The 15,993-nt window shown below is 38.4% G+C and overlaps 1 protein-coding gene across 9 annotated transcripts in view; it reads right to left on the bottom strand.

Annotated features, from left to right (window-relative positions):
* The window catches only part of THRAP3 (thyroid hormone receptor associated protein 3), an 83,364-nt gene that overhangs the window by 16,134 nt on the left and 51,237 nt on the right, over window positions 1-15,993 (bottom strand). For all 9 annotated transcript variants that reach the window (XM_072610029.1, XM_072610028.1, XM_072610033.1 and 6 more), the window contains 2 exons: window positions 6,600-6,767; window positions 1,020-1,925 (listed from right to left, as the gene is read on the bottom strand). In XM_072610029.1, coding sequence (XP_072466130.1) covers window positions 1,020-1,925; window positions 6,600-6,736 — 1,043 coding nt within the window. In that variant the 5' untranslated portion in view covers window positions 6,737-6,767. The remainder of the gene's footprint in view (window positions 1-1,019; window positions 1,926-6,599; window positions 6,768-15,993) is intronic.

The following is a 15,993-nucleotide window of genomic DNA, read 5'->3' on the forward strand; positions in this document are numbered from 1 at the left end:
GTGAATCATTTAAAAACGTAGTTATGTTTTTAAAACAGTGAGCTGAACAAGAGAAGTAAACCATTTCACTGGGATAATTAATGTAGAATATTCACTGTAGTGAAATTAAACCAAAGAATCCGAGGAAGACTAAGCATATACAAAGATTGCCAATAAAGATACTCTTAAGGGAGAAAAGACTCAAGGGCAGAGCCATGAAAAGGACACCTTCCAGGAGCGGCAAAGTGGAAGACAATGACATAATGCACTTCTCCAACAGCTACAAACACTGGTCTGTTTCTACTGCCTTTTACCCCAACACACTCACACAAAAAAAGAAACAAAGATCTGCATTCCACTCACCGTGTCCCCTAGTACAGAGAGACTGGGGTATTTTGCCACGTCCTCTCCTAATATGCAGCCTGGTGGGTTTCTATTGGGATACACACCCACCTTGAAGTTTTAAAACAAGGCATTCCTGGCCATAAGCCTTGAACTTCCCCATTTTGCCCAGGTCTCCTGAGTTGAATGTATGAGTATGCAGCTCTTCACAATGATGGGCCGGTGTAGATCAGTCATAGCAGATGGTAGGTCCTAGCAGGTGAATGCTAACCGTTCCAATGGTCATTCACTTTGGCAAAGACCATACTCTTTGACAGCTGACCCACAAAGTTCTACTGCTCTCAGGCTTATAGACACATTGGCAGATTCCAAGGCAAATTTTAAATGTGAAAACACCATGGCAGAGTAGTTTAAAGAAACTTTATGCTGCAATACAAATTCAGGAAGGTAGGAAAGCTAGAGTTAAGCTATAGCTAAAGTATTCCCTGTGTGACTTTTGTCTTTTTTTTAAACTCTGCTAAACAAAGTTTCAGGGAAACAGTGCTATCTCACTATCATTAATAAGAATTCTGACTGGGAAAACAAAACCACTATTTCCTTCACCATGAATATTTTTTGGCATTGACATCACATTAAAATCAATGTTCAGCTGGCATACCACATGACACAAAACAAGTCAAGAAAAACGTGATACTTGCCTCTTTGAATAGGCTGCTCCTCCTGGAGCAGATACTTCCTCCTTCTGTGATGAAGAGCCATATGTGGAACCAATGGCTGGGGGACTCTTACCCACAGGGCTTTTTTTGGATGGGCTCAAGCCCCCAGCACCATGATCAAATTGGCTTTGGTGAGCTCCAGCCTGAAAACCAGTGCTGCTCTGCAGAGCTGAGCCCATCTGAGATGATGTGGAGAGTGGAGGGCTAGTTTTCTGTACAGGGCTAGGGCGGGGAGACCGTCGCCTCACCACCACTGATTGGAGAGGGCTTTTGAGGGCAGGGCTACGCTCTCGGGGGCTCAGCTCAGACACAGCAGCTCTTGATGCTGAGCCAGCACCATAGGTAGTGGCCTCAGGCCATGGCTTTGAGCTCTCTGATGGTTTAGCATCCTGAGAGGTACCTCCAGGGAAAGGCTGCTCCTTGGAATCATCACCTTGGTTATCTCCAGAAGCCTGTGATGGCCGGTTATCTTTAGAAGATGACTTTTTCTCCTTTACAGATTTGCGTTTAGAAGACTCAACTCGGCTATGGTTAGAGGAAGATCGAGAAGATGAGGAGCGCCTTGACCTGTCAGAGGAAGACTTATCAGAGTTTCTAGAATGGCTCCTAGACCTGGGTGAAGGGGACCTTCTTTTTGGGGACCGGGATCGAGAACGGCCCCGTCGAGGACTATATGCTTGGCGGTAATTCTGCCAATTTGACCGGTAGTTTCCATAGCCTCCTCTGTTATACTGGCCCCATGGATAAAAGCCTCTGTTGCGACCACGGAAGTAATAGGGCCTTCTATAGCCTCGGTTGTGACCTCGAAAATCTCGGTTCTGATATACTCTTGGATGATTCCTTTCTCTGTTATGAGCTGGAGAATATGATCTGGAACGGGACCTAGAACTGAAAAGGGAAGAAAGGAGAGAAAATAGTTTCTATTTTTGATTCAAATTCTTTCACGAGAAAAAAAGTGTCATGTTCTTCCTAAAAATCCTGACAAAGATACTCCTGAATGATACCATCTTCTCAAGGATTTTGTTTTTCACTTATTTTCTGATGCTTAAAGCAAATATACAAAAGTAATTCATCTCAATACTTGAGTGAATTATTATGGTCCATAATCACCAGTAAGGATTGTCTTTATACAGGCAAAAAATCCCATTTCAACAAATTTTATGAGATGTTAAAATAGCTTTCTTACTATTGGAATAAATGAAAATCTACAGTTCTGGGATCAGAGTATCATTTATTTCTTAATTTAAATAAAGCAAATGCTTTAACATACAAATATTTACAAACAATAAAATCTCCCCCATTAGAAGAATTGCATTAGGAGACATTCATTTCAGACTCCTGAGAATGTATAATCTGCAGATCATGAAGATAAAAATTTTTACATTTGTGCAGGTAATTTGAATTTGTATTTATGCCCTCAATTTAACAGCTCCTTAAGGCCCTGGGCTGTCTGGATTAGGCTTTCCCTGGCTATAGTAATTTCCTTGCTTCCAAGGTCATATCTTACAGTCTATCTAGACCAATTCTATAGGATTCAATAGAATCTGAAAAAAAAATTAAATCAGCAAAATACTCTAACCATAGTATTTAAAAAAATCCAGGGATAGTCAAATCTAATGTTAAAATATTACTCTACCATGAATATAACATTTGGCATCAAAACTCTACAATTGTATAATATGGCCCTCCTATGTCACCACAAGGGGTCACTGTACCCATGAGGCTGACATTAAAGGAGAACCTAAAAACTCACTGTTCTAGTAAGGTTGTAGATGTTTCAAAGAACTTCATGTGTGCCAGAACAGATGTGATTTATTTGCCAGATTACTAGTACTGATTCTTCTTCATCTGACAAGGCAGTGGTGGTAGAAGTAGTACTATCTTGCTTTAAAATAATATTGCAAGAAGGCAAGAGGCAAAAATTTGGCCTCAACTTTCTCTGGTAAAGATTAAAAAGAGACTGAAAGAGAGGCAAGCTTTCTATTAAACAGGAAAAATTAACATTGGACTTTACATGGCTGTCAGGAAAACATAACTCCTCACCTCATAACACAAGAGGTAGTAGACTATAGATGTGGAAGGAAGTGTCAAAGCCAACGTACTGAATTTTTAAAAATGTACTTCTTGGTTGAAATGAAAGATTCTATCAGGACAAGGGTGGGTCTTTAGGAAGTGACAGCAAGATCATCAATAAAACATTAAAAACTGCCTACTCCTATCAGAACAAAATCTCAAGTCAAGTCTCCAAAAAGAATAACACCTTCAGACTACTAATAGAATCACCAATTTTTTTTGTTTGTTTAAAAGAGGAGAGGAGGGAACAGGAGAGCACTCAGATGGAGAGATAAGATTATACAGCAATGTAAAATTTACTGAAAAGTTTGGTTTTTTGTCTTTTTCTTACTATGTGTGTGCATGTATATATGTATATATATGTGAATATGTGTGTATTGCCACATATAAGGACAAAGATGCTGAACACAGCTCACCACTAGGTCTCCCCATTTATGAATCTGTGCTTGTTTATCATTTTTTAAAAACCCTTTTAGGTATTCCTCCACAGGTAAAGTTGTTCCTGCCAGCAATGCCTGACACCAGATACCCATGTCTCTTTCACAGGGTCCCCTGTGGGCCAGCGGCTCTGTGACAGAGGCCCCTATTAACCCCCATAGGGACTGTAACACATAATCCTAGACTGAGAATATACTTTAGGTTTCCAGGTGAGTGGATGGGAAGAGTCTGTTGACACATGGTTTGAAGTTTTCTTGTTTTAAAATGCCATGTTTAATAAAGACCGAACATTCTTTCAGAATTGAGTAATAACAACAAATTACCACTTTCAAAGTACAAATACTCAATATGATTATACTCAATAAAATCTAAATAAGGCAAAATAGGCTTAGTTTCCCACAATTCTGATCACCTTAAACTCAGGTCTTTAGCTAAATCAAAAAAAAAAATTTTTTTTAGCACTTAATATCTGGCAAAGATAGGTCTTACTACAAATTCTTAACGTGCTGTTACTTAGTATAATAAAACAACTTACCTTTAAAACTTTCTCATGTAAAAACAGAAACAACAATATAAGAAAGAAAGGAAGGCAGATGCAGGCTCTGAAACTGAATCTGATCTGATTAAAAACTATACTTGAGGGATGTGATCCACCTCAAAGCACTAAGTGCATCCTCAGGAGGCTATTACATCTCTGTTACCAATTACTACTGAGGGGCCTGTAGCACACTGCATCCAAAACCTGCGGCCACTGTACAGATGCACGAACATGAGTCTCTGGAGACTTCAAAATGAAGTTATTTACGAAAAGTCGCTTTAAAAGGATACGGTCTGTGAAATACAAGGAAACAATCAGTTTTCTCCCATTCTGTAGCACTCACAGCAGCTAATTAGATGGTTAAAGGGCATGTTCTCACAATCTGGACAGTGTACTTTCCTTGTAGTTGAGGGAAAATTGAAAGTAAAACCATGAAACAGACAGGCCAGATTTTAAAACAGAGCATCTAACTGCAAATATATCTGTTTCTAGAAAAAAAAAAAGTCAGAAAATGGAAAAAATATAGGTACTCTCTCTAAGAACACTTTTTCCATGATATGATAATATAAAGTAGATCTAACCCTAACCTTCAATGGATGCACTGCAGAGGACGGGGAGACACAGACACACACCCCTCCCCTCTTCCTCTTCTCGTCAAAGACTACAGCCAAATGACTTCAGAAGGCAAAGGAGACAAGGAGAAAAGAAAACCTGCCCAGGATCGTGACTTGTCACATAGGGTGCAGAGCTCATAGAAAACACCAACCTGGTGTTTACAAAGACTCTGGGATCATATCCTTTAGCCAAGATGTAATGTCTTCAAAATGTTTACTCTAGTCTTACTTCTGCAAAGTGCAATTACAAAAAGGTATACCTTTAAGAGACTCATAGCTGAAAAAGATGACAACCATTTGAATTCAAAGCTCTTGGTTAAGGACAGAAGTTGCTAAAAATGCCCCTAATGACCTGAGTTTTATTGGATGGACACAAACTTATCTAGTTTTCAGTTTCTAGCTTTGAAGCTATCTCAAGTTCTGAACAAAAACATTGTACATCAAAGTGCAAAGGGAAAAAATTTAAAAAGCAATTTTCTTTTAAATATGACAGAAAATAATATCGCATCACAGGTTTGCAGCAAATTTTCAGATGAAGCATTTGAGAATTCAGTGAAATACTGACAAAGAAAAAAATTCATGTGCCATATTTATTGCGCTATTTAAAAGCACAAGAGTGCGAGGAAAACAACTAAGATTACAGCTTAAAGAAATGAGTGACCTTTTCCAAAGATATTTTTAACTTCATGACCAATACACCTAAGAAAAAGTAGACTCTAGATACAGTTATGAAACTGAAAGGTGCTTCAAGAGGCGAAATCTTTATCTTCATTTCTTTCCTATAATAACCTATCAAGGTCAGCACACCTTTTAGTCAGAAAACTCAAAGCATTCATCGCATTTCCAGCAAACATCCAAATAAATCAATATCTACTTAAGATGTACTCTCAAGTAGGTTTCTAAACTCCCTTTTTCTATAGATCTTTTTCAAAAGTTGACTTTTCTTCCTCAGCCTTAGGTCAGCAACTCAGGAAGAGCTTTCTTTCAAAGGAAATTATCTATCCACAAAGGGAAATTCAAATACTAGAGATTACCTGAAAATTAAAGACTCAAAACAAGAAAAAAGACAGACTGTGTGAGGATGAAGACAATATGCTCACACATATGTTAAAACCTCGTTAATTAAAACTAGATGGAAGGAAGATCAGTCTTGATTCTAAAACACAATTTATAAAGAAGTTCATGTCTATTAGGAAGAGCTCAGGGTCTCCTCCTAATTAGGGATAAGGAAACCAGTTTTCCAGTCTTGGCTCTTTCTTATCTGTCCAAGTTTACAGAAAATTCACCTCATCTCTCTGGAGTGTGTTTCCTTAATCATAAAATGAGAAGGGTCATTACCTCTAAGGTACTTTCCAACTATGAAATGTACTTTCATTATCTGGCATAAATAGTAAAACAATCTTACTGTTTAACAAGGTAACACCAATTAGAGGTCCTACCAGAACATGCGTAATGGCTAGTTTCTAGTTATTATATTAAACAAGTACAAATATATGGGTACTACCACGAATATAACACTCAATTTTCTTAATCAGGTGAAACACTGCCCCTACAATATTGACCATGCCATTATTTTGCTTAGTTGTCCGTATTCATAAATGAATCAAAGGTAAAATTCTGCCTATGCCTTTAAACATTTCAAAAGGAAAATAATCAGGAATAAAGAATAGAAACGAATAGTTCAATTAAAAATTGTCTTTCCTTTGATTTCAATAGATACAAAGCTTCCCAATCTAATTAATTACTCTAAGATTGGCAGGCTCTGAAAATGTACAAGCTGGGAAAAGGGAATTTGGGAGGAAGGAACAAAAGACAATTACCATTGCCATTTAATAAAAGATCCCTAAGTGCAAAACCTGCCCAATATATTGATACAAATGCATGCTTGAATCCGCTTACCTCAGTCTGCGTTTCCTGGAGCGGGACACTGATCGAGATCGAGACCGAGACTTAGAAAAAGAACGAGAACGAGACCTTGATCCAGATCTTGAGCGGGAAGAACGAGACCCTGATTTGGATTTGTTTGTTTTTGACATATCTGAAGAGAAGGTCACTTTTCAAATACACCTAAAGGGGAAAAAGGAAACCAAGTAAATGAGTAACATAAAAAACACTAAGTTGGCTAGCTTGAGTTCCCCCCCCCCCCCAAAATAAGTATTTATTTTCTCTCCCTTCTATAGTCCTCCCTAAACTGACATCTCTGTCAGAAGGTGAATGGCATGGTTCATCACTGAATTTTGAAATCCTGGTTTATCACTGCTTTGGTAAGAGTTTTTAAGTTCTAAGTTTTTTCTTTTGAATATTGTAGTTACTTTATACATTTTTCTATTGATCCAACCACTGGGTGCAGTAAAGTGAACATTCATCCCTAGATTCACTTGTGTCAAGAAATCTGGCAGCAGAGAACTGTTCAGCAGGTTTACTGCATCTAACAAAACCAGCTTTTAATCTCCTGGATAGCATAGTTTCCTGAAAAGTGTTATTTTCTTTTTACACAACAGCTTCTGGAAGACATCATTTTGTCTGCACGATGCTGCCATGTCGATACACTTTTTTAAAGGAACAAAATAAAATTTTGATATCTTGTTTTTACAATGTGTAAATTTTTTCCTGTATCTTTCCCTCTCCCCAAAAAGTATAGTAACTTTTTCTAAAGGTTAGCAAAACTGACCACTGTATAAAATGTTCTACACCCAAGGACATCCCAAATTTGCAAAGGAGTAGGGATAAGGTAAGAGGGCAGGGAAGACTGTGTAAAAAGTCTAATTCTGAATACTAATGTTGACATTAAATGTGAGACTTGGGACATCAATTTCTTCTATGATAAACGATCTTCAAGATTCTCTCCAACCCTAAATCCTATGAGCTTCAGTGTTGCCAGAAGACCCTCTTTGTCAACGTGCCAGAAGAGGACAAGTTTATAATTCTGAGCAACTTTAAAGCTAGAGTAGGCTCAGACTACCAGACATGGCAGGGAGTCCTAGGGAGGAATGGAGTTGGAAACAGCAACAGCAATGGTCATTTACTGCTGAAGACTTGTGCATCGCATGACCTTCTCATCACCAACACTGTTTCTCGTTTACCTAAACACAATAAAACTTCATGGATGCACCCTCGCAGCAAACATTGGCATCTAATAGACTATGTGATTGTAAGGAGAAGAGACAGACAAGATGTGAGAGTGACAAAGGCAATGTGTGGTGCAGAGTGCTGGACTGATCATAGACTTATCCTTTCCAAGCTAAATATTTGCATTCATCAAAAGCGCTGACCCCCCAGGCAAAATGACTACCAGAAGAATTAATGTCAAGAAATTAGAGCTCTTCTCTGGATGTGAACAGTTTGTTGCTGACTTGGGGAGGAAAGTTGAGCCAACTCACAGTTGGCAACAGTGGAGCAGAAAAGGAGTGGGCAGCTTTCAAAGATTTGATATACAGCACTGCATTTGCTCATCTGGGTCAGAACACTTGCAAACAGCAAGACTGGTTTGATGAAAATGATGGGGAAATTCAGAAGCTGCTAAATGAAAAACAAGAACTGCGCAGGATTTACCAGCAGGATAATTCATTCACCTCTAAGAAGGCAGCATTTAATTCCATCAAAAGCAAAGTACAAGCAAAGCTCAGAGAGATGCAGGATTCCTGGCTCACTAAGAAGGCAGATAAAATTCAGTTTTATGCTAATAGTAACAATCCAAAGTGCTTTTATGATTCCCTGAAAGTTATTTATGGACCAAAAACCTATAGTGCATCACAATTACTCAATGCTGATGGAGCCACATTGATCAGTGATAAGGACATGATCCTAGAGAGATGGGCTGAACCCTTCCATAGTGCTCTCAACAGACCATCATTAATCAATGCTGAGGCCACTGACCGTTTACCTCAGGTTGAAGTCAATCCCTCCTTAGCTGAACTTCCAACTGAAGAAGAGGTTTTGAGGCCCATTAGGCTCCTTTCATATGGCAAAGCACCTGGTGCTGATTCTATTCGAGCTGAGATTTACAAGGTAGGGGGACCATTGTTCATACAAAAACTGACTGAAATTTTCCAGGTTATATGGCAAGAGGAGGTTATCCCCTAGGAGTTCAAGGATGCCTCCACTGTCCATCTCTATAAGGGTTAAGGGAATAGATTGTACTGCAACAACCACAGGGGATTTCTCTTTTAGTCACTGCTGGCAAAGTTCTTGCTAGAGTCCTTCTTAATAGGCTGATCCTACCTGGAAGATGGTCATATACCTGAGAGCCAGTGAGCCTTCAGAAAGGGCCAAGGAACAGTCAATATGGTGTATGATGCCCGACAACTCCAGGAGAAATGCCAGGAGCAGAACAGAGGTCTGTACACAACGTTTGTAGATCTGACCAAGGCCTTTGACACTGTTAGTCGTGAGGACTTATGGAAAATTATGTCAAAATTTGGTTGCCTGGAGAAGTTCATCAATATTGTACGTCAATTTCATGATGGCCACGAACCCATGTTTGCCCGGGTTCTGGATAATGGACAATCCTCTCATGCCTTCCCAGTCACCGATGGAGTGAAATAGGGCTGTGTGCTTGCTCCTATGATTTTTAGCATATTTTCAGCCATGTTGACAAATACTTTCAATAAGGATGAACACGGCATCAAGGTCAACTACTGTATTGATGGCAAGTTCTTCAATCTGAAAAGGCTACAAGCCAAGACCAAAGTGGAGGGAGTGGTGGTGCATGATTTTCTGTGTGCAGATGATTGTACACTCAATGCGGCCTCTGAAGTTGAGGTGCAACCAAGTATGGATCAATTCTCTGTTGCCTGTGCTAATTTTGGTCTAATAATTAACACCAAGAAAATACTGGTGCTCCATCAACCACCACCACACCATCCATATGTGGAACAATCAATTACAACAAATGTTCTCCGTTTTGAATGCTGGGGATAAGTTCACTTACCTTGGTAGTGTACTTTCCAGGGATATATACATTGACAATGAGGCTGATGCACATATTGCCACAGCTAGCTCAGTGTTTGGAAGGCTCCGAAGAAAAGTTTGGGAGAGAAGAGGTGTTGGACTGACTACCAAACTGAAGGTCTACAGAGCTGTTGTATTGTTATATGCTTGTGAAACATGGACAGTCTATAGCACCATGCCAAGAAACTGAATCGCTTCCATTTGAACTATCTTAAGAAGATTCTGAGGATCACCTGACAGGATAAGGTACCAGACACTTTAGCCCTTGCTCAAACTGAATTCCAAGTATTCAAACTGTGCTTCAGACAGCACAACTCTGATGGGCTGGCCACACTGTTCGAATCCAAAATGAACGCTTGCCAAAAAGACTATCTTATGGAGAACTTGCAATGGGGCAGGCGACTACATGGAGGCCAGAAGAAATGATACAAGGATACCCTCAAGGTCTCTCTCAAGAACTTTAGATTTGACTGTGCAACATGGGAGACACTGGCACAGGACAGCTCAGTATGGTGTGCCCACATCAGAAACGGTGCTGTACTCTATGAGAAAAGCAGAACTGAGGCAGCACAAAGTAAACGCAGGATGTGCAAATTTGGGATATCCACTTCAAATATTCACACGGACTATCTGTGCCCAACCTGTGGTAGAGCATTCCGAGCTCGTACTGGTCTGATCAGCCACAGCTGGACACCCTGAAATTTCACTTTATCATGGTCATGTCATTTTGGTTCTCTTCAAAGATGAAGGACAACAACCAACCAACCATTAAGGGCCTATTATAGGTTAAGTTTATAACAGACATTCCCCAAATGATAAATGATCAAAGGACGTGAATAGGCAATTTTCATGAGAAAAACAAGCTTTCCATACCATATGAAAAAAATACTCTAAATCACTAATGATTAGAGAAGTGCAAATTAAAACAACTCTTGACAACTCACATCCATCAGATAGTCAAAGTTGACAATAAAGATCATAAAAAAAAAGATCCATATAACAAAAATACTGATAGCAGCTCTTTTTGTGTGGGAAAAGACTTGGAATTGGAGAGGTGTCTATCAATTGGGGAATGGCTGAACAAGTTAACAGTATTTGAATGTGATGGAATACTACTGTGCCATAAGAAATGGTAAGTGTGATATAATAGATAGAGCTCTGGGCCTGGAGTCAAGAAGACTTGAGTTCAACTTAAACTCCAGCCTCAGACACTTACCAGCCATGTGATCTTGGTAAATCACTGAACCTCTGTTTACTTCAATCTACTCAACTGTAAATGGGGATAACAATAGCACCTACTTTATAAGGTTGTTGTGAGACTCAAATAAGATATATTTGTAAAGTACTTAGTGTAGTGTCTGACACATAGGTGCTACATAAAAGCTAGCTATTATAGAAAAATGGGCATCAATTGATGAGGTGAAGTGAACAGAACTAGGAGAATGATGTATACAATAAAAACTATAAATACAAAGAACTGGGAAAGATTTTGGCATTCTGATTAAAACAATGACAACTATAATTCCAGAGGATCCATAATGAAACATGCTGCCAACTGTCCTGAGAAAAAGATAGTGGACTCAAAAATGTAGACAGAGATATTTTAGGGTGGTTGGGAGCATTGGGGGAGATGTTAAGCAACAGGGCAGAAGGTGGATTTTCACCTATAGTTTAGTACAGTTAAGATCCCAAACCTGCAAGGAGATGAGAACTGATATGGAGAAGAAAAATATAATAATGACTGCTAGGTAAAAGTTTTTTCCTCACTATCATCTTGACCTGCTCAATGAACTGTTTCTTTCATTTAACCCTCTGCCAGAATCCTGGCATGGATAAAGCATTAAGTTTGGAGTGGAGAATGTTTTCAAACTCCACTGCTACCAATTATCACATGTGTGGACTTGGGCAAGTAACTCAACCTTTCTGGGACTCAATCTTTCCTACATATAAAACAAGGGGGCAATGAGGTGGTGACAGAGCAGGGGCTCTGGAGTCAGGAGGACCTGAGTTCAAATCTCACTTCAGATACTTGACACTTGACTAGCTGTGTGACCCTGAGCTGTGTCATTTAACACCAATTGCCTCACAAAAAAAAAACCCCAAACAAAAAAAAACACCTAAAAAAATTCAGACTTCTTCTCTGGTATGAAGGGAGTGCCAAAAAATTTTACACTGATTTTCCAGATCTCAGGAGCATTATGCCCCTAACAACTTCAGCGAAGCTGTAGATTATGAAAAAAAAAAATCCATATAATTTATCAGCATTTCTGTATGTTACCAGCAAAACTCAGCTGGAAGAGGTAGAAAGAGAAATTCCATTAACTAAAAACAGTATAAGATACTTGAGAGTCTCACTGTCAAGACATACACATCAACTACATGAACAGTTATAAAACACTTCATGCAACAAATAAAAACAGATCTAAATAAGTGACAAATAATAACTGCTCATAGACAAGCCAACATGATAATAGTATTGATAATACAAACTAAAGTAACTAACTTATTCAGTGCCATACTAATCATACCAAAAAATTACTTTATAAAACTAAGAAAAATAAAACAAAATTCATTGGGAAGAACAAATCAAGAACAGGTCAAGAATATCAAGGGAATCAATGGGGGAAAAATAGGAAGGAAGGGGGACATAGCAATGCTAGACCTCAAATTAGACTGCAAAGCTAAAATGGTCAAAACAATTTGGTGCTGGGTAAGAAAGAGAGGTTGATCAGTGGAACAGATCAGGCACACAACATGCAGAAACAAACGACAGTCATCTTTCTTCTTGTTGTTCACTAATTTTTCAGTCATGGATGACCCTTTGTGACCCCATTTGGGATTTTCTTAGCAAAGATACTGGAGTGGTTTGCCATTTCCTTCTCCATATCATTTTACAGATGAAGAAACTGAGGTAAAAAAAGGTTAAGTGACTTGCCCAGGGTCACACAGCCAGTAAGTGTCTGAGGTCAGATTTAAACTCAAGAAGATGAGTCTTCCTGACTCCTGACAAGGCACTCTACCCGCTGTGCCATTGCTCTGATGCTACTCTCAGCCTTTAATACAGAAGAAATTATCTGTTAGACCAGGGACAGGGAAAGAGTTAATGACCAAATAAAAATAGTGGGATACAAAAGAGATAATTTTGATTATACAGAATCTAAAAGCTTTTGTGTAAACATAACCAATGCAGCTAAAATTAGAAGAGAAGCAGAAAATGGGAGAAAAACTTTAAGTCAACTGTCCTGATAAACATCTTATTTCTAATATATATATACATATATAATATGGAATTAAGTTAAATTCACAAGAAAAACAGCCATTCCTCAATTGATAAATGATTAAAAGATATGAACGTAGGCAGTTTTCTGAGGAAGAAATCCAATCTATCAGTAGCAATGTGGAAAAATACTTAGAATCACCAATAATGAAGAGAAATACCAATTAAAATAACTCTAGAGATACCACCTTACACCATCAGATTGGCTAAGATGACAAAAAAGGAAAATGACAAATGCTAGAGGAGCTGAGAGAAAACAAGTATACTAATGCACTGCTGGTGGAACTTGGAAGTAGTCTGGCCATTCTGGAAAGCAATTTGAAACTATGCCCCAAAATCTATTAAACTGTACATACCCTTTGGCCCAGCAATACTGCTCTAAGTCTATACCCCAAAGAGAGCAAAGAAGGAGAAAAAGAACTGATATTTACAAAAATATTTGCAGTAGCTCTTTTTTGTGGAGGCAAAGAACTAGAAAATAAAAGGATCAATTGGGAAAGGATTGAACATGTTGGTCAGTGGGATGGAATACTTGTTCTGTAAGAAAAAATGAAGGGAATCGTTTTGGAAAAATTTGGGAAGACTTGTATGAACCAATGTAAAGTGAAGTGAGTAGAACCAGGACAACAATTTATATAGTAACAGCAATACTCTAATGATAATTAACTTTTAAAGACTTAGAAACTCTGATCCAGAACAATGACCAACCATAATTCCTAAAGGTTTCATAATGAAACCTGATACCCACCTCCAGATAAAGACCTGACAGATCGAACAGAGACATATTTTTTTCTCTTTCTTTTTATTTTTGGACATAGTTTAAAAAGGAAATTTGTTTTTTCATTACTATACATATTTGAAAGGGGCTTTGTTTTTCTTACTCTCTCAGTGGTTGCGGGAGGGAGAGAATTTGAAATTGAAAATAAAATTGAATTTAAAAAAATAAAATTATATAGGGACTTGGAATACATAAAACTCACAGTCAAAAACTTGATGAAGGAATAGTAAAGGTCTCCAGGCTAAATGTCACATGAAACGAAAGAAGGTAAAGATGAAAGAAACCTTTAAGATTGCCAATGATATTTTATAAGGAAATTTGACCTTAATTTAAATCACTGAGGTAATGAAAACATATTATGCTTTTCTGTCTAATTTCACTCTGCCACAAGGAAAAGACCAGTGAATCTGGGAAAAGTGTATATTCTCAGTCTACTGTGTAGGTAAGCTTCTTAACCTCTTTGGGCCTCAACAGTTGTACCTGTAAACACGGAGGTTATCCTAGAAAGTTCTAAGATCTCTTGCAGCTACAGAGTTGTAGATCTCCTGTTTTTTATTTTTATTTTCCTTCTCTAAGCTGGTTGGTTGCTGGACCATCCCTGACCAGTGGAAGGTTTTGCACTATCTCTCATTATAGCTCAGCCCAGGGAGCCCTCGGGGCCAATCTTTAATTTTAGCTATAGTTAAATATTCAAATCCTTCTTGTGATTCCTGACTTTGCTAGTGGGGCAGATCAGATTTAAAAGGACTAGTTAACAGTAAGATATTTAAGAAACATAGATTTAGAGCTCAAAGGGAACCCAGGAGGCATATAGCCCAATCTCTTCACTTTACAGGTAAGTGGCACAGTAAGAATTCAAACCCAGTTTCACTGATTCCAAACCCAATACTGTTTCCTCTTTTCACTGTATCACATGACCTCTTATTTGCTTCTATGCTCAGGATCCCCATCATCAATTTCTACAAGTACCCTCTTCTGATTAAGTTAAAAGGTTGGTTACTTTACTATTTTTTAAAGAAAACTATTCTTGGGAGTTGCATTATCCCATGTCAGACTCCCAAAAGGGGCACTTGGAGGCCCTTTTGTCTCTTCTTTAACTATATCATCCTTCCAAAATTGGCATAGTCTCTGCACACCTGTTTTAGCATCTTTAACAACTACAGTTTTATACATAAAGATCAATTTCTTAGGCTTCAGTCTCTCCCTATCTACTGGCTCCTTTCCTTCTGCCTACAAAAAATGCTCTCCTCCATCTTGAAACAAAACAAAATAATCCCCATTAGACTCCCAGCATTGCCTCATCCTACATCATCCTCTATCCTCCCTTCCAGAGCCAAATTCACAGGACAAAACTATCTACTCTGTCGCCACTATTCTCAACCATTTATAATGAGGTTTCCAACATTATTGTTCACATGAAACTACTCCATCTAAAGTTATAAAAGATTTTTAGGTACCAATCTAATGGAATTTTCTCAATTCTCTTTCTTGACCAGGAGGTCTTAACTTGGGTTCCATGAACTGTATGTGTACGTGAAAAAATATTTTCATAACTGTTATTTCAGATAAATTGTTTTTCCTTGTAATCTTGTGTCTTTTATCTTACGCACTTAAAAACCTTATTCTGAGAAACACTCCATGCATGGGCTTCAGATTGCCAAATGCATCCATGACACAAAAAAATGTTAAGAACACTTATTCTTAAGCTATCTGCTACGTGACCTTGTTGACTAGCCTCTCCATCTATTAAATCCTCTCTGGGTTTTCATTTCACTATTCTCTCCCAGTCTGCCTCTTACCTGTCCAACTACTCTATTTTAGTCTCCTTTGCTGGGTCATCAAACATATCATTCCCCCTAATTCTAGGTGTTCCCCAAAGCTCTGTCCTAAACCCTTTTCTCCTTTGCCATCTACACTCTCTTGGTGACCTAATCAGCTCCCATGAGTTTAATAATCACTTCTGACACAACTATTAGATGTTTCACAGCCATATATTCCAGCCCTATTCTCTTTCCTATGCATCACCAGCTCCCTAACAGATATTTCAAAATGGATATTCCATAGGGAACAGAAACCCTACATTTCCAAAACAGAGCATATGATGTTCTCAATACTTGCTAACCATGAGTGTTCCACAGGATCTATCCTGGGATCCTTCCCATTCTCCCTCTAGAGTACTTCATTTTATGACCTAAATTTCATGGATTCAATTATCTCTATGTTGATAACTGTCAAGTCTATTTATCCAGCCCTAACCTCTCTGTTGACCTTAAGTCTCACATCTCCAA

The sequence above is a fragment of the Notamacropus eugenii genome, chromosome 5 (assembly GCF_028372415.1).
Source record: "Notamacropus eugenii isolate mMacEug1 chromosome 5, mMacEug1.pri_v2, whole genome shotgun sequence".
NCBI classification, from domain to species: Eukaryota; Metazoa; Chordata; class Mammalia; order Diprotodontia; family Macropodidae; genus Notamacropus; species Notamacropus eugenii.